A 20,117-nucleotide genomic window follows, 5' to 3' on the forward strand; every position below is an offset into this window, starting at 1 on the left:
CCCTTTTTAGTTTTTTTAGTAGAAAATACTTTGGCAGCTGCAGGACAATGGATCTTTATGTATTTTATGTGTTCCAGGTCACAGAAAATTGCTGAGACTGGATGTTTCAATTGCTGGGAGAGATCTGTGAGTGGTGCAGAAAGCAGGTTCTCCTTCAATATGAAATTTTGGTTTAGTTTCTCTCATTATTGCAAAAGCTCTATTTATTTACAGGTCATAAATCCACCAAAAAGAAACTTTTTTTCCTTTACTGCACAGTTTACAATGATGAAGTGTCAGAGAATAGATCAGAAAAAAAGAAAAAAAGAAAAAAAGAAAAAAAAAAAAAAAGAAAAAAAAGAAAAAAAGAAAAAAAGAAAAAAAGAAAAAAAAAAAAGAAAAAAAAAGAAAAAAAGAGCACAGGCATGGCAGTGCCATTCACCCAGGGCTCCCACAAACAGGAAACGATTTTCACAAAAGACCCAAATGGTTTCCAAGGAGCCATTACAGAACATCAGGTAAATAAAATATTATTGAAATGTATTTTTTGCATTTAAATCACTTGCAGCAGGTGCATAGGAAGCAGCTTATAATAAAAAGGCTCCCATTCCCTGGAATACTAATGAGGATCAATGGAAATATTCAGGAAAAGGGAGCAGCAGCAGGTTCTTACCATGGCAAAAGGAATGATTCCCATAAAAATATTCAGGAAAAGGAAGCAGGTTCTTAGCATGGCAAGAGGAATGATTCCATAAAATTATTGAGGAAAATGGAGCAGAGCAGGTTCTAACCATGGCAAAAGGAATGATTCCATAAAATTATTGAGGAAAAGGGATCAGCAGCAGGTCCTTACCATGGCCAGGGGAACAAATCCATAAAATCATTGAGGAAAATGGAGCTGGATCAGGTTCTTACCATGGCAAAAGGAACAATTCCCATAAAATCATTGGGGAAATGGGATCAGGATCAGGTCATTACCATGGCCAGAGGAACAATCCCACAAAAACACTCAGGAAAAAGGGATGAGGATTAGGTCCTTACCATGGCCAGGGGTACAATTCCATAAAAACATTCAGGAAAATGGAGCAGGTTCTTACCATGGCCAGGGGAACAATTCCATAAAAACACTGAGGAAAAGGGATGAGGATCAAGTCCTTACCATGGCCAGGGGAACAATTCCATGAAAACACTCAGGAAAAGGGATGAGGATCAGGTCCTTACCATGGCCAGAGGTACAATCCCACAAAAACCCTCAGAAAAGGGATGAGGATCAGGTCCTTATCATGGCCAGAGGTACAATCCCATAAAAAGACTCAGGAAATGGGATCAGGATCAGGTCCTTACCATGGCCAGAGGAACAATTCCATAAAATCCTTGGGAAATGGGATGAGGATCAGGTCCTTACCATGGCCAGAGGTACAATCCCACAAAAACCCTCAGGAAAAGGGATGAGGATCAGGTCCTTACCATGGCCAGAGGAACAATTCCATGAAAACACTCAGGAAAAAGGGATGAGGATTAGGTCCTTACCATGGCCAGGGGAACAATTCCCACAAAAACCCTCAGGAAAAGGGATGAGGATTAGGTCCTTACCATGGCCAGGGGTACAATTCCATAAAAACATTCAGGAAATGGGATCAGGATCAGGTCCTTACCATGGCCAGAGGAACAATTCCATAAAATCGTTGGGAAAAGGGAGCAGGATCAGGTCCTTACCATGGCAATGGGAACAATTCCCATAAAATCACTGGGGAAATGGGATGAACATCAGGTCCTTATCATGGCCAGAGGTACAATCCCACAAAAACACTCAGGAAATGGGATCAGGATCAGGCTCTTACCATGGCCAGGGGAACAATTCCATAAAAACACTCAGGAAATGGGATGAGGATCAGGTCCTTACCATGGCCAGGGGCACAATTCCCACAAGAACCCTCAGGAAATGGGATGAGGATCAGGTCCTTACCATGGCCAGAGGAACAATTCCCACAAAAACCCTCAGGAAATGGGATGAGGATCAGGTCCTTACCATGGCCAGGGGCACAATCCCCACGAACAGGGTCCTGCTGACGAAGATCTCGGACACCAGCAGCTCGCTGACCGAGTCGTCCCGGGGATATTCCACCTGCCAGGTGATCTGCTGGGCCCCTGCCAGGCTGCTGCCATTGTCAATCTCAAAATCCATCTGCAGGATCTCGTAGGAGGTCATGTTAGCTCTGGAAAACAAGGCAGAGTTCCCCACAGCGTCACTGGGGTGTTGAGAACAATTTGGGTTTTCGTTTCTATTCCCTACTCAGCACAATTTGAATTTATTTTGCCATTAAATTCAATGTGTAGACTTGAGGCACTGACAGAAACCTAAATAAAACTGCACAGGGCAGCTGCAGAAATTTCCAGGTTAGGTGAAGCTGTATCTTTTAGGAATTTTTCCCATTAAACTGAGACATTCATTCACCATAATCACAATGAACTTACAGTACAAGCCACAAACCCTTGGAAAAGCATTGCACAGATGTTGCTAAATTATTTAATATAACATTATTATAATTGTGATGCTGCAAAACAACAGAATACTTGGCCCTTCCTCATGTTCTACCAGAAATGAGGGGAAAAAAAGTCCTTCAAACCCAAACTGGTCTTTATCTCAGTGAAAAAATGGGTTTGCAGAAATTATACATGACAATAAATGAGGGGTAGATTATCCCTATTTTCAATTCATGACAACATTCTCCTCGTCAGTGGTGCAGACTTGTAATTATATGGCAATCACATATTTCTCATCTGGAAATAAAAGTTTAAAAGTAAAAAAAAGGATGCAAATGCACATCATTCAGAACTGAGTTTAAGGATTACTTCTGCTTCCTTTCTCAACAACAACTCTTATCACTTTCCTCAAGTCCAAAGCTATGTAAATATTAATAATTAATCCTCAGGTTAGAAAAACAAATCTTGTTTTCGTGTTACAGAGAAGCAAACAGACACCAAGATTTAACCAAGTGCACTTGGTGCATCCACAGCAGGGACCTGTTTAGAAAACAGACTTTTGCTCATCTCAGCTCCCCCAAAAATTGAGCTGTTGAACAGATTATACAAAGTTTACACACAAATATTTACAAGTTCCTGCCCCAGAGTCCCAGCCAGAGCTGCTGGAGGTCACAGGCATGGGAGGGGATGGGGAGGCTCTGACTGCAGAGCTGGAGAAACCTGATTTTATCAACACTGCTGCAGTTGTGGGGTCAAATCTGGATTTTCTGTCATTATCTGTGTGTCCTTCCCCAAAGCAGCATCCCAAGAGCTCTCAGCTGCTGCTGCAGACAGCAGAGATTCAAAACATCCTTTTCCTCTTCCCAAATGCACAGAGGCAGAATCTGGCTTTGCCATATGTTTCTGAAGGAGAATTGTAAAGGGGGAAAGAAATCTGAGCAGGAATTATTGATTTTCATGTTTTCTTTCTGACAACAAACAACCTAAACATATGCTTCAATGCCTGGAGGATAAATATTTTCCATGCTGACAGAAGATAATATCCACCTCCAGGCAAAACTAGAAGCTATTAAGACATCTTTTGTGTGGCCAAGCAGGCAACCAGCAAAAACCTTTTAAGATAAATTTTATTACATAATAGGGATGTAATTAAACCATTTCTGTTAAAAACATAAACTCCAGGTCATTTTTTTTTTTTGTGTATCACCTCCAGCAGTTTGTTTTATCTAAATTGCATAAAATTAATTTGCTCACAACACAGAACTAAAATTTAGATATGAGCTTTACACTGACTATGGATTTAGATATTGGGCCTGTCAAGGTGTGTTCAGGTCTGCAACTTCACTTCAGTCTGTTCAGGACAATAGTTGCCACTCACAAAAACACCCAGGAGTGATTTCAAATTGAAAATAAAACATCCAGTGGAGGATCTGGGTGCAGAAACAGCAATTAAATAATAGGTCAGGTTAGTCTGCAGTGACAAATCCATTTCATGGGTGGCACTTCTTGGAGTTCAGTCCACCACAACTTCAAATTTTCCTTTTTACACATCCAGAAAGAAACCACATAAACCTAGCTCAGCTGCATTACATTCATCAGTGAATTAAAACAAAGCTGTCCTCCCAGCTCTCCATCCTGCCTCCAAAGAGAATCCTCACCACCACTTGGAAAAACAACACCAAAAGTTTGTCAGGGGTTTCCTGCTTTGTCTCAGCAGCCAATTTTACAGCCTGACACATTAATGTTAATTAAAGAAGGCTCCACTTCTCCCTTGGGTTTCTGCTGGTGGCCTTGGCCCATCTCCCACCTGCAGAGCCCAGCTTTGGCAAACTCAGCTTTCTGCACTCCTGTTCCCCAGCAGGTGAGTGGATTCTCTCTAAAATTCAATTTTCTTTTGTCCTCTTTGGAGACTCAGCCTGGGAGCAAATCAGCTGCTGTGGTATCTGGGACACAGAGTGCCCCATGGATGAATTCATCCTCTTTGTTCTCAGCCTCTGCCCAGGTTACAACTGTAACAAACTGGATAAAACCTGAAAAGTGAATTTATTTCATGTTCAGACTAGTGCTCACCTACTGGCTGCTGCATCTCTTATCCTACAGAGGTTTCCTGGTAGAAAGACTGGAATTACATCCATAATTCTTGCAATTTATTAACCATCCTCTGGAATACCATGTGGGAGACCACTGCCTTTTCTACAGAAATGGATGGAGGTTGCTAAAGCAAAACCAGAGATAAATTAAACCATAATCAAGACCTCAAATGTCAGCATTTACTTATGTCAGCTCCATTAGCTGATAAATTCCCAACCCAACACCTGCATTTAAATTTCTCTCCAGGCTGTGCAGCATATCACTGCAACTCTTTTTAAAAGCACCTGCCATGGAAAACCTTCAGCTTTTGGTCTGATTTGTACCTGGGGGTCAGAATTTTGGTCTTGGAGAAGACAAAATGCCACCAGTGGGAGAATCCACCAGCAGAGCAGACAAGGACTGTAACTCATGCTGTTATCAGCCATTAAATCCTGCTAAACCAAACTTTATCCTATCAAGATTTTTCAGCTTTTCCTGGAGACTTGTTTCATTTTTCTCTTAAATAAGTTTGCACTCGTGGGGAGAGTCTGATGGAATCCAGGGACTATAAATCACTTCTCCCTTCCATATCTTTCCTCTCTTTTTAGTTCTATATTTCTATTGTCCAGGAAAGTTTTTACCCAGTTTAGGATTTTGCCAAACTCTAGTTTAGAGAAGCAATAAAAAAAAATAAAAAGTCAAAATTACTTTTATAAAAAAAGATTATTTCCTGCAAGCACAAGGAAAAGACCTTATAATTTTAGGCAGCTGGCATGCTTGCTAATAAGTCCATTTCTATGGAAATGAGTTCATAACTATTAATTTTGCCTGCTCCTGATCTATTCTTGATGAGCCTTTCAAATTTAGAAAAGCGCTTCATGATTCTCTCAATTTGGTAATTACTAACTCCCTTTGATGAATCCAGCCCAGTGTTTCAGACATGAGACATTCATTACACATTTTTCTCTCTGGTGAGAGCAGGAAAAAAAGAACCCCATGGGTCCTTTTGGATTTATTTCCTCTCACAAACTCCTGTAAGTAGGTCCTCTTCTTCAAATGGTGATTTATAATCCTATTTGTGTACCTTCACAATGCTGCCTCTGCTGGGGGCTGGGAGAACCCCCAAATCCTTGAGATTTCTGCACAATCTCTTATTTCTGTCTGATTTCCAGCAGGTCCCAAGCTCTGCAGCACCCAGTCCTCATCCCACTCTCAGCTGGGAGCTGTGCTTGGAGGGGAGCTCGAGCACAGGATGGCACATCCATCCAAAAGAAAGCCAATTTTAGCCCAAACCAACAGGAATAAAGGAGTTCAATAAAGTTCACTCTTTCTGAGTGCCAGAGCTTTCCCAACACACACCCAGGTGGGCAGCAGGAAATGGTTCCATGGAGCTGCAGGTCATTTTTACAGAATAATGGATCACTGTGAGGGTCCAGCACAGCTCTGGTGTGAGAGGTTTTAACCAGCACCACGAAATCACCTGGCACTGAAATCACAAAGAATTGAATTTGTCTGAGCCCAAGATGGAATTATTGAATTAATGGAATGATTCTCAGTGACTGATGTTATGGCAGCAGCAGCACAACTGGGTGGTATTTACTTAAATAAACAAAATTATTCACTATTGAGAAATATCAGTATTGCTGCCCAAGCTGAAGGGGGAGAGGAGGAGAGATGCAGGGTGGCATTTCAGGGCATTTCAGGGCATTTCAGGGCATTTCAGGGCATTTCAGTGCCACCCCAAGGCTCTGCTGGCTCCCACTCACAGGTCAGCAACAGCTGAGCTGATAAAAGTCAGAGCCTTCCATTACTGCACTTGGCTATTATGGGAAATCATGAGTTCCATTCACTCATAAAATAATGTTTTCAGTAAATGGCAATTTGTTTAGAGGCCACAGAAGTGTAAACAATGCCCTCAAAAATGGAGCAGACATGAGGTGTTGGAAAATAATAAATGTGGGTGTCATGCTGCTTGAGAGTCTTTTCCAGGTTGATAATGGCCAATTCTTGCTCTGACAAATTGTAACCAGATTCAATAAGAATTCAGTGACCTTACATTATTACCAAGGTACATTAGTTTATAAAATACTTCAGTAAAAAAGGGTCTCACTCCTTGGATCTCAAGAGGATTCATTCTGTAAATATGGTTTTTACTGAAGAGCAAACACTCACAAGAGGAGGTTTTTCAAACACTGACTGGAAATGCTCAGGACCCTGATTTCCTGCTGGAGTCAAATGAAGCAGCAGATGGGCAGGACCTCCCAGGAAAACCCAGACAAAGGTGCTGACCTGCTCTGTGAATGATGATTTGCATTATTTGAGTTATTTATGAGGAACTTCTGCCTTCCCTCCAAGCCCTGGGTTCTCCCCACAGCCCCAGCACCTCTCTGAGCTGAAGCACCAGCTTTGACTTGACAAAGGATGTCAAAACCTAAATAAATAAATAAATAAATAAACCCTTTTCTCCCAGCATGAATAATTGGCTGTGAGGACACAAAGCTGCTCTCTTACAGAGAACTTGCTTTGTTGTCTATATTTTCCCAAATTTTTTTTTTTTTTTGGTGCCTGATCTCAGTTTTCTTTCACTGCCATAAAAATTCATGGATGTACAGGCAAAGAAAATGGCTACAGAGGATAAACCCAAGCTGCTAAATCCATTAAGAATGTATGGATTGACACAGCATGTTCTAATAATCCAGTAAAAGCCATAAAAACAACAAGAAAATATTTTTGTTCCAAACACACCATCAAGACCAGGTATTATGATGTTATTTTGCTTAGCCAACGTTTTCCCACAACTGAAAACAATAAATCTAGATAATGAGCAAACCTTTTAAGCTCTTCAGCTCCTCCACTGCCAATTCACAACTGTGCTGCTCACTAACAATGTGCAATAACTTCCACTTTATTTGATTTTATCAACATCATCATGACAACCCTGGAGACAACCGAGACAATTGCTTCAATTATTTTTATTTGCTTGCACCCTTGTGACAGTGCACAGAAATGCTTCTGGTAAAAGAGCCCTCAGACACTCTTTAAGCCAACCTTTAACAAAACAACTTTTAGGGCAGAACTCGGGATGGGGGAATTGGTGAGCTCTGGTTTGTACCTTTGTCATGACTCTCCCCTTTTGGAACAGCCTGCAGCCTTTTGAGGCTTAAAAAAGCATTTTGATTGCACTGGAATATTTTTCTGACTACTATTTAGAACTTCTTTATTGCTGTGTTGTGTATTTCTTAAAATAAAGATTCTCAGTCAGGAGGAAGTATCTTGTTGGGAAACAACAAACACATCCAGTGAGAAACTGGGGCCAGGCTTGATGCTGGATGCAAATAGAGAGGGAGCCATTGTTGTTCAAAAAATAAGAATGATTTTATGATGAAAGACTTATGCTGAAACCTATCCAGTTAATAAATATCAACAGCCCAAATGGTGCTTGTAATTTTTCTTTAACTGTTGAGAAGTTCTTGCATTTTTACATGCCATAATCACATGGTCTATTTTCAACATTGCTGTGAAAGCAGCTGAAATATATTGTAAAGATGAATTGTTGAATAATCAGTGACTGAAAATTAAAGATAATTAATTCAGTGGCATAAAGAAGTTTTTTTTGCAGGGCAGGAACTCACACACAAAATCTCTGCAGACTCTCCAAAGGGCTTTAAAAGAACCAGAGTCAGCTCAGGGAGCCTGGATGAGCCAACTGCAGCCCAGCTGAGTGTAAAAAGTGCAGCAAACATTTCACCTCAGGGAGGGACAGGGGCATCCACCAGACAGGAAATATTCCCTGGAAATCCCTGCTGGCACTGGGCTGTCCACATAGGCAAACACCTGAGTTTTCTGCAGGTAATGAAGCAGAAAAAAAAAAAAAAAGTCCACTCTTAGAGGTTCCTTCAGAGCCTTGCTCTCCCCCAGCAGCAGTGAAATTAATTTTTCTGTGCCTCTTCCAGATTTGTGTGAGTCTCAGCAGGGGTGAATGTATGAGCACACCACAGGAGGCTCTGGAGTTTTTTATTTCCCAACCCTCCACAGCCTCCTCACCTTCCCAGGCAGAGCTGGGACCTGGGGAAGGACCTGACTCCAGCAAGATTCCTCAAGGTTTGAAGCATTTTATTATTTTCCTGTGATATTAGCACGAGGGGATCAATCCCAGGAGAAAAGAAAATCCCTGCTAGAACTAGGAGGAAGCTCCTTGCAATCCAGCTGCTGCTTTGATTCCAGAATTACAACTGAAATCTGAAATTACAACTGGAATTACAACTGACAGCTGAATCTCCTTGGGGAGGAGAATCAACCAGGGGGATGTGGAGATGCAAATTCCCAGGCAGGGAATTTCTGAATGAGAGCAGAAGGGAGCCAGGCTGCAGCCTGTGACACCAAACAGACACGTGGGGCTCTTCTGAGCACCCAAAAACTCTCATTCAACACCCTGAACTTCATCCTTTGCTCAATGGGCAGCCTGGGTCAATGACTGGATAACAGAATGCCAAGCAGAAAAACAATGGGAAATTAAAACCAGCCCATATTTTTGTTTTTACAGCTTGCTGAGAACTCACAGATCTGCTGGAGAAGCTGCTGTGATGCCACATGCATTAAATAATTATAGAAAAAAATCAAACTAGGGGCATGGCAAGAATTATTTTATTCCTCTACTGTTTTCAGCTCCAAACAAGTTTAATTACCTAAGGAACTAGACTTGTAGTGTTAGATGGAGAGGGAATGTGCAGGGTGTCCTGTGGCTAATCCACACTTGTGCTGAGAAATAAATGTCCATGGTGACATCCTGAAAGCAGTGAGGGCAGGGAGCAGGGCAGCCCAACAAAATCAACAATCAACCTCCTCCCTCCCCACTGCCCTGGCAGACACATGGTGTGCCCAAAATTGTTCTCTTTTAAAGGATGATAATTATGTTTTCCAAAAGAGTTAAGCTCTTCCTCTCAACAGACAGCAAAAACATGAAAGTGAAACTGGCACAGAAACATCAGTTTCCTGTGTTTTAATTAATAAACAAGATTAATTTATGCAGCTGAGCAGACACAGGGTGGCTCAGGGTCCACATGCAGTGGATGAACAGAAGGAGCATCTGCAGTAATTCCCTGCACCTCCACCCTTTGCTAAGTTGGGCTTAAAGTCCTGATCTTCACACCAGAACTAAAGGCAGGAGATAAACAGAGTTCCCCATTAAAAAGCTATTTTTGTCCTAAAAATGAGTCTGAATTTTCCTAGACATGCAAAGGTAACTCCAAATAACAAAATGCAGAGGGGTGGGTTTAATATTTCTCTTGTTAGAAATCACCCCACAATTATTTTTAAGGGCATGAAAGTAAGGTCAGCAGCACATAACATCTGCAGGTCACCTTTCCAAGGGCAGCCAGGACCTTGGCACACTCCAGGACAATGATTTCCCAGCACAGTGACAGCTCAGGGGGAGCTGCTCAAAGCCAAGGTCATCCCCTGAGCAAATGAGTGCAGGCACAAGGGAGGAACAATTCATTCATTTCTGAAAAAGGAATAATTAGAAATGAAATGGGGAGAAGTGGTGTTCCACCCAGCCTGTCCCACCCATGGTTTATATGGTAAAAGCCAAAAATGATCCCAAAACCTCATTTGAAGGAATTTCCTCAGCAGTGAAGCTTTACCAGCCTGGGCTGGAGAGGGCTGAGTGTGCAAAGTGACACCTTGGGAAGGATCACACCCAGCACATCCCATCCCACCCCTGCTCAGGAGTCTGAGCAAGGACCCAAAATGGCAAAATGACCCAAAATCATTAGTGACAAAAATCCTGTGGGGTCACACTGACTCCCTCACTGCCCACTGGAACAGGCACACAATTTAGGCATGGCTTTGCTTTTTCATCTTCCTTGCTACCATCAAAAATTTCACCCAAGCAAAAACACCAGCTTGCCACAAAGAACAAAGAGACAGAAAAAAAGGATTTCTGAAAAAGAAGGCACTGCAAACCATGTTAAACTACACAAAATATCCCCAACATCAGGGGTTAATGCAAAGCAGAATGTACAAAATCATCCTTCTGTTCCTCCCTTTCCTGAATCTCCTCAGGATTTCATCATCTCTTCCCTTCTCCCACCCCCCTCCCAACTCCCTTCCTCCCCATACAGGAATATGCTCAGCCCTGGGAAGTTGTTTTGCTGCAATCCTTGGATTTTGTGGAGCCTGGCATTCTTTGGCCAGCTGTATTTACACCCGTGGCTGCTGGGTAGTCATGCTGGAAGCAATTAGCTTTCATGCTTTTTCAATATTGCCTTTCAAAAACTTTGAGATCCCTCATCTCCATGGATTTAGATGGAGAGAAGCACAGGAAAAAAATTATAAAAAATTTTAGAAAGAGAGTTCATCCATATGCTGAGCTCCTTTAGTCTAATTCAAATGCAGCAACTTCAGCTCCCCATCACCTAATGAATGCCACGTTCCCAGCCCATGGGGGAGATGCTCAAAGGCCTTGAAATCATCACCACAACCCTCAAACCAGCACTGCTGGTCCAGGGAAGGCTCAGCAGCCAGCAGCCATCTCTCATGGAGTGGGACAGGTCACCTTTGAGCACCTCTGTGGAGTTCAACAACACTTTCAAGTGTGTCCTTTATAATTTTTCTAAGAGGAAAATCTCTCACTGCTGGGCTATTTAAAAAAAAAAAAAAAAAAAAAAAAAAAAAAAAAAAAAAAAAAAAAAAAGAGGAAAAAAAGGACTGGAAAGAAAAACATAAGAGCGTGGCTAAATGTATACTGATTGCAGTAATTGCATCCATTCCTCTGCTGGAAAGTCTTGTATTGTATTTCTAATATGTGCTGATAAGTGCATTCACAACATGATTAACTGCCTCCAGACAAGAATGGCTATTATGTTTAACAGACTGATTAGCAAGTGACAGAGCTGCAAACTGTACTCCCTGTAAATTGGCTGCTTTTAAATTACAGCAACTTTTTTATGGTTCCATTTTTAAAATGCAATGGCTTGTTACACATATGCAATGTAAATTCCTGTCTGGCAGTAAGGGATGGAGGATACTGAGCTCTTAACTTTTAATCTTCAGATCCCAATGAAAGCATTGCTCATTTTCTTTTTAATCACACCAAAATCTGCACTGTCTCATCAGCCATCATCTCATTTTCAATATATTGGTCTCTCAAAGCCTACCCTGAAACACAGGACAGTGATTTCAGCCCATCTCTTGCAGAAGTTCTGCCTTATTTTTGCTGGTTCTGCCAGCAGAGAGCTAAGATGGGATTTAGTGTGTTCTTGCCAGGATTTGATTAATTCCCCCTGTCACAGCTCCAGGCACCTTTCCCATGGACTCTGACAGAAGCCCCAGTGCCCCCAGAGCAAGGCAAGGGAAGAAGTGCAGGGTCTGTCCCTGCTCAGCTCCTGGAATGAAACCACAAATCTCAAATCCTCCTCAGCTCAGACTGGCCACGCTCCTGCTTCAAGTGGAATGAGCTCCTCACTCCTTCCCTGTTTTATCCCAGCAAAGGGCAGGATTTGGGCACCCAGCTCCCTGCAGTGCTCCTGGCAATCCTGCCATCCAATGCATGGCTCTGGTTTTTTTGTATTGCTCTTGTTTTTATCTCTGGAATGTATAAGAGCACCAGCCCTGTTTGGGCCCCTGTGTATTTCATACAAACACAGCTATTGGGGCAGTCATGACCCCAGAGAGTTTGCACTCCACAAGACAGAGAGAGAAAGGAGATTTAACAATCTGCACCAATTTAAATTCATACAGAAGGCACAAACCCTTTAAGCACAAATTTATCTAGAGACTTTCAAGCTCAATGACATCATGTACTTCAAACCAACTTATTTATAACATAAAGCTTAGTATAACTTGTAAGGAGATAGAATAAATCAATTTGCTCTATCACAGAACTTCATCAGATACAATACAGATGGCTCTGCTACCATGGTTAAAAATAACCCACACATTTTAAAATCAGCTCAAGGCATTTATCAAACCAGGAAACTGGTGGAGGAGGATGTTGTCTGGCTTGTACACAGTAATGGGAATATCCACCCAGCACTTGGGGGCTTTTATTAATCTTACCTCACATGTTTATAATTTTATTCTGAACTGGGAGAATTCCATTTATCTTTGCTAAATACCAGGACAGAGCAACTTGAAGTTGTCTATTGAATGTAGATTAAGAGGGTAGAGAATAATCCAAAGGGCAGCCTGATAGCAGAAGGGGAAAGAAAACACTTGAGTAACAAACCCACTCTGAAGCAACCCTGGCTGAGCATCCAACACTTCCTGCTGGATAAAAAAGGGTGATGGGAATTAGCAGACCCTGAGGGAAGCCCTACAGTGAGTGAATGGCCAGGGAGGCTGCACCGTGGAAGATCTGGCATCCTCCTGCAGGCTGCTCAGGGGACTCCCAGATAACCTGCACCAGGCAGGAGACAGTGCACAAACCCTGCAAACAATGCTGTTGGAAGAATGAAATTCATTTGTTTCTCAGCTTTCATCGCTCCTGTTCTCACATTCCACCCACAGAGGGGAAATTAGGTGTTGATGTTTGCTCAGGATTTATTTATTAAAGGTTTTACTGGGAGGTTTCCCAAGGAGAGCTGTTCAGCTCTTCCCACTGGAAGGAAACCACGATGTCCCAGCACCTCTGGAGAGAGGGGAAAAGTCACCAGGAACAAAGGGCTGCCCAAAGACACAGGATCATTCCCTGTGCTGGGGGAAATTCCAGCTCCTGTGCAAAACGAGGAGGGACAGCTCATGCTGTCACCACTTTTTACTCTCCTTTAAACCAGGTATAATAAACTCCTGGGTCAGCCAGAGCTTTGACATCCACTGCCTAAGATTTTTCTTCATAATGAGCTCCCTTAAGAAGACCAGAAGCCTTGGTAGCTCAAATAAAGGCAGTTTTCATCACAATAAACCTGGAATATGCAACATTAAACAGGGAAAACTCCAAGCAGCTGGATCAAAGAGAAGGGAAATGAAAAGCTGTGCACACAGCCCTCCCCCAGCCTGGTGTCACTGCACAAGCTCTCCACACTTGTTCCCAGACCTGGAGACTTCCTGGGCTGCAGCAGAGCCTGCCCCTCACCTGGTGCTGCCAGGGGGATCCCTCCATGTGCCACAGCCACTGCTCCTGATCCCTGGGCATCCCAAATCCTGGTCCCTGAGCATCCCTGATCCCTGTGCATCCCAAATCCTGGTCCCTGTGCATCAATCCCTGAGCATCCCAAACCCTGCTCCCTGAGCATCCCTGATCCCTGTGCATCCCAAATCCTGCTCCCTGAGCATCAATCCCTGTGCATCCCAAATCCTGCTCCCTGTGCATCCCAAATCCTGCTCCTGTGCATCCCAAATCCTGATCCCTGTGCATCCCAAATCCTGCTCCCTGAGCATCCCTGCTCCCTGTGCATCCCAATCCTGATCCCTGAGCATCCCAAATCCTGATCCCTGTGCATCCCAAATCCTGCTCCCTGAGCATCCCTGATCCCTGTGCATCCCAAATCCTGGTCCCTGTGCATCCCAAATCCTGCTCCCTGTGCATCCCAAATCCTGATCCCTGAGCATCCCAAACCCTGATCCCTGTGCATCCCAAATCCTGGTCCCTGTGCATCCCAAATCCTGCTCCCTGTGCATCCCAAATCCTGATCCCTGAGCATCCCTGATCCCTGAGCATCCCAAATCCTGATCCCTGTGCATCCCAAATCCTGCTCCCTGTGCATCCCTGATCCCTGAGCATCCCAAATCCTGATCCCTGAGCATCCCTGATCCCTGTGCATCCCAAATCCTGATCCCTGAGCATCCCTGATCCCTGTGCATCCCAAATCCTGGTCCCTGTGCATCAATCCCTGTGCATCCCAAATCCTGGAGCATCCCAAATCCTGCTCCCTGTGCATCCCAAATCCTGCTCCCTGAGCATCCCTGCTCCCTGTGCATCCCAAATCCTGCTCCCTGAGCACCCCAAACCCTGCTCCCTGAGCATCCCTGATCCTTGTGCATCCCAAATCCTGATCCCTGTGCATCCCAAATCCTGCTCCCTGAGCATCCCTGCTCCCTGTGCATCCCAAATCTTGTTCCCTGAGCATCCCTGATCCCTGTGCATCCCAAATCCTGCTCCCTGTGCATCCCACCCCTGCACAGACATCAGGCAATAAACTAAACATCAAGTTGCTCTGGGAGTTGTTTCCATAAAACAAAATACAGATAATGAGGTATCCCTCAAAACTCTTCCCTTTCTCAAAATTTTAATTTAAAACTGAGAGGAGCACGTGAATAAAAGGGAAGGTGTCTGGAGAGAAAGGACAGCTGGTTCTGCTTCCAGAGAGGTGCACAAAGCTGAGTTTATTACCAGCCTTTTATTTACTCTCCTTTCTCCCTTCACTCACCTATTCATCTCCCCCTGAAAACTCCAGCTCCTGTTCTTCTGATTCAAATTCAAATTCAAACACACACAAGCACAGCACCGCTTTCAGCACAGAAGTTTGAAGGGTTTTGTTGCAGATTTTGGTTTTGGTTTTTTTGGTTTGTTTTTTTTTTTAAAGTGTCTAACAAGCCAATTACAGTGGCTGAATCAGTGCCTTTGAGATGAATAGCCAGGAAATGAGAGGAACATGGCAGTGGTGACACATCTTGCAGCCTGAGCCCCTGGAACATGCAGCGTGTGCTGTTATTTCATGGGTAATGAGTAACTGCTGCTGTGTTTATCTCATCAAGGAAAAACACTTTTCCCCTTTGCTTCTGCATTCCCTGGGTGCTCAGTGATGGAGGTAAAGGCACAAAGAATCTCCTCAGGGCTCTGTGGAGGAACTCCCATCCTGGCTGCCCAAAAATTCAGCTCCAGAGCTGCTGCAGGGGCTGTGCATAGAACAGAGTGCTCCTCTCATTCCTGAAGATGTGCATAAAGTTATTTCCTTTATATTAAGTCCCTGCTCAGCTAAACCCTCTGAGATGAGAATGTTTAATGGGTTCATGGACTGGGTTTCAACTGTTCCAGTCCCATAAAATGAAATGCTGCAGTTCAGAGCAGATTTCCCTGGAATGCACGAGCTGTCCTGGATTTCCTGTTGGAAATCCTCTTGTTGAGCAGCTCAGGTTACCCTGGGAATGTTGCTGAGGTGGGTCCTTCCTTCCTGTACCTTCACTTTTGGTCTTTAAATTCAGGGGGGAAAAATTATGTGCATTATAATTAATAAGGAAAAAAATAATTTAAAGCTAACAGTTCTTGCAATCACCATAATAAATTTATAGGAAATACATTTAACTATTGCCATGGCAATCAGGAAACTGTTTTGTTATAATTAAAAGGATAATTACCTTTCTCTATTTTAACAAACTCATGAATTAAAAATTTAGGGCAGCTTTGCCAGAGTAAATTTATCTGCATACCTTGCAAGTCACACATTCTCATGGCATTTTCTTCTTTAACTCATCATGGTTTTTATATATATATATTCTTTTTTAATATATTTGTGCCATTTTGTAGAATTCAAGGTCAGGCTGGATGGGGCTTGGAGCAACCTGGGATAGTGGAAGGGGGTTGGACAAAATCACCTTTAAAGTCCTTTTAACCCAAACCATTCTGTGGTTCCAAGCAGTAAGAAAACTCTGAGTATTTTATTTACCCACGAATCTACAGAAGAAAGGAATCTGTGGAAGTAACTTGGCAAATAATCCCAAATTACCCCAACGTGGTCAAATCCCACAGAGCCTGAGGACAAAGCAGAAGCAAAGCAAAGCAGCTCAAGAAATCAGGTTGAATAATTCACAATTTTTCCAATCCTTGCTGAGGAATGGATGTAACCTATTTAGAGCTCCTTTCAGCAATGATTTTCTGTTGTTTGCAGGTGGAGGTCACAGGTGAGATATAGACCATGATCCCTTTTGTTTGAAATATAGATCTCTCTAAACTGTCTGGGAAACTGCCTCTGCCTTCTGTTTTTCTGTTTGGAATAGAAAAAATGGACATTTGCTTGTTACTCAGTTGAAATAAAGTTGATTCTGAAGACTGTAAAGTGAAAAAAGAAATTGAAATTACAAGAAAAGATGAGCTGTAAGGATATTTAGTATGTAATTATTTAAGTTGAAGACCTTTAATAAACTGGATACTCAACCTCAGTTTATAAACTCAGTATTTAAAGACCAGCTCCACTTCTGGGGAAAAACAAACCAGGACTGGTGGTAGATCAGTAATATATTTTAGCATGGCTTTTTCTTTTCTACTGTAAAAATGCCTAATATTTAATGTAAAGTATTAAATTGGAAGGGAAAGCAAACATTAGCCAGGGCAAAGAATCAGAAAAAAGCACCAAGAGAGAAAATGCACATGGACTATAGAGAGTCACGTGGAAAAATGGAAATAAAGGTGGTGGATTTCTGCTGCAAGAAAGTCAAGAGGTGCAGGGAAAAAAGGGAATTTTAATATTATTGCACAGATTTTTCTCTTGCAAAGATGCCCCCCTCTCCTTTCCTTTACAAACCCACAAAAACTTTTATAATCCCCACCATCCCCTGGCACAGACTCCCCAGCTGGTGAAGCAGCACCTCCTTTCATTTTCAATCTGCCAGTTTCAAGTGATACCTCCAATTCTTTTTTGGAAAAGACAGTAATTTCCCTGTTCACCTGCCACACTGGGAATTCCTGCTCGTTCTCACTGAGATGGGCATCCTCATGCCAGGGGAAATATTCCCTTTCCTGCAGAAGAACACAGATGTTGCCTTCCTAGCTGCTAATTTTTATCTTTTCTCTTAATTGAAATTACCTTCTGCATCCCTAATTTTATAACTAAATGTCCCATATGTTGATTATGGTGCAGCTTGCATAAATTCAGTTGGAGAAAGTTGGTAGATTTCTTTAAATAATGATTATTAGAAAAATCTCCATTAAGCTAAATCCAAATTACATTAGCTGGAAATGAAATTTTTAAAATTTATACTTTCTCCCACTCACCTGCTTTGTCCCCTCACACTCTGCCTCACACCAAGTTCACTAAAGCCTAGCAGGGATAATGTTTTTGTTCCTACAGCACTTGTCATTTATAATTCCTCACCTCTCCAAGGGTTTGGAAGCACTACCTGCTGTAAATACCCATTTCAACAACATTTATTTTTTGGTATCATTACAGTTCTCCTCTGTGACTCCTTTTTCTTTTTTTTTTAAATTTTTCTTTCCAACCTCTTAAATTTCATATATTTTTTTAGCTGTAGTATATTTTCAACAAAAAAAAAAATGTGTATATTCTTTCAGATTAAGCCAGTCTTCTGCAGGACAAACAGTAATTATTTCATGTAATACACACACCAGCACACACATATTACTTGTCACCAAGTACCTGACAGCATTTCAAATGGCTGGGAGAAGTTTTTGCATTTAATAAATGGAAAAAAAACCTGCCACAGTTGATTTTATAGAACTTATCTGTATAAGTTTAATAAAAGAATCCCATCCCACACCTCAACCAAGAGGTTTAAATTAAATGCCCAGTGGAGCTTTCTAACTGCAAAGCAGCAGCAGATTTACTGAAAGCAGTAATGGTCAGACAGCTTGAGTGGGAACTTTTAATTGAGACTTATTGGAATTGGAGATTGAGGAAATGGAGGCCTGTGGATAATTTAGAAACAATTTAAAGTGCAGAGCTGCAGGTTTTAGTGGCACATGTCACAGCCCATCAAGGGCTGGTGTCACCAGAGCTCCACCTGCACTGGGAACTGCAGCACTGAAAATGGGAATACCCCAAATACCTTTCTCTGACTTTTGGGATAGCCAATAAATTCATTTTTCTGTTCACTCAGAGAGAAGCAAACCAGCAGGTCAAACACCAAGGCAAGGCACATGTTCTGCTTTCTCTGTTTTTGGGATGTGCTGAGCCCTAAAATGGGTGGGAAGTGAAAAGTCAGTGCCTAAACCAGCAGAGCCACCCCAGGCTTGCTCCTCCATCCCCATCCCTGTTTCCTCTGGCACCTGCTTTCCAACAAAAACCATACTGGAGGTCCCCTCCTAGCCCAGCCTAGAGCTGGGCTCTTTAAAGATTCAACTCCACCAACCCTGAGTGCCAGGGAAATAAATATATGGCATTTTAGAGGCACGGGACATAAATCCTGCCTTGCTTTAGAAGCCTGTGGGCAGTAAAGTGCTCTGCCCATTAAAACATAAATTATCATCTGAGTGTAGCTGATGAGAGGCTGGGACTAATAGGAAGTGGTGCTAAATAAGAATTATAGGATTGCTTTTTCCAGGCTGACTGCAGGAATTTACTCTCCTCCTCAAGATGGCAGATGAAAATTAAGGCTGGTGTGTATGGGAGCTCAGAAGGAAATTGTTACCCTTCCAACACATCCCTATCAATCAAGCATCTCCTTAATCCCATCAGTTGTGATTGGAGAACACCTCTTATCCCCAAACTTCCAAATCTTTATGACAAGGAAACGTTCAGTCTCATGATCATGCCCTGAACAGGGAGCAGCAGCTCTGGTGGGTGCACCAGGAAATGGAGCCTGAATCTCAAACAAATCACTCAGAGGGTGGCTCTGAATTTCCTCTGGAATCTGAGCCTGAGACACAGCTCAGAAACCCAGCAGGACTCAGCATTAAAGACCACAACACACTCAGCAATTTAATCCAGATCATTTCAACTTTTCCCTGGTTCCAGCCCAGCCCAATCCTGAACTCCTCTGGTGGGAATTAAAGAGTGAGTGTAACGAGCCTGAAGTGCTCCATGAGCTCCAAACTGCCCAGCTTGTTTATGTTCTACAGATAAATCAATACACTCAGATCAACTTTCTGATTGCCACCAATATTTTCTTTGGCTCCTGAATTTACCCTTTTCTCCAGAAATACTAACTCCCTCTCCTATTTATGTCCCCCTGTGCCATTTTCTCTCTCCCCCTCCTGCTGGACAATTCCAGCTGGTGGCAGTGCCACCAAGCAGGGTGGCACCAGGTCCCACTGCTGGGCATTACTGACAAAACAGGAATCCTGGCACACATATCTATTTCTGAAATGAAGATTGAAAGCCCAAATAAATGGAATGTCAGTGTTTAGGAACAGGCAGCAGCTCTGGGTTCCCTGCACCCACAGCTGCTCTGATTGACTGGGGAGGAATCCTTTTAACTCCAGCTTTGGCCTCTTGCACCACATAACTGAAATTATTTAACTCTGTTGCAGACCTATAAAGAGCAGAAGAGGCACAAGATAAAGCAGATTACAATGGCTGCTTGTTTTTCCCCTACCAACACAGTGATGGGCTATTGTCCATTACAAATAAAGTGGAAAATCAGCCCTGCATTGGAACACAGCCTCTGCACCAAGCAGCACAATTGGGCTCTGTTTCCATCCCATCTCAGCTAAACAGGACTGGAATTGTTGCACAAGTCCCAAGGTGCCCACTGATGTGAGATGTGGGTTTTATTTATTGGAGAAGACACTTGCATGCTCTGGGAAAAAAAGTTATTTGCTGGCCTTAAATCATCCATGCAGGAACAAGTACAGAAAGTCTGGAAATATATCAAGAAAGGATTTAGGATTGAATAGGGCAAGACAGGACTGAGGAGCCCAAAGAGCAAGGGAGAAGAGAGGTTTGAAGAAAGGCACATATTTTGGGATGGAG

General features: G+C 42.7%; 1 protein-coding gene across 1 annotated transcript in view; it reads right to left on the minus strand.

Moving 5' to 3' along the window:
• The window catches only part of LOC130259887 (transmembrane protein 132B-like), a 204,352-nt gene that overhangs the window by 62,084 nt on the left and 122,151 nt on the right, over positions 1 to 20,117 (minus strand). Inside the window, exon 4 of the mRNA XM_056504668.1 lies at positions 2,009 to 2,195. Coding sequence (XP_056360643.1) covers positions 2,009 to 2,195 — 187 coding nt within the window. The remainder of the gene's footprint in view (positions 1 to 2,008; positions 2,196 to 20,117) is intronic.

This window comes from Oenanthe melanoleuca, chromosome 15, assembly GCF_029582105.1.
Source record: "Oenanthe melanoleuca isolate GR-GAL-2019-014 chromosome 15, OMel1.0, whole genome shotgun sequence".
NCBI classification, from domain to species: domain Eukaryota; kingdom Metazoa; phylum Chordata; class Aves; order Passeriformes; family Muscicapidae; genus Oenanthe; species Oenanthe melanoleuca.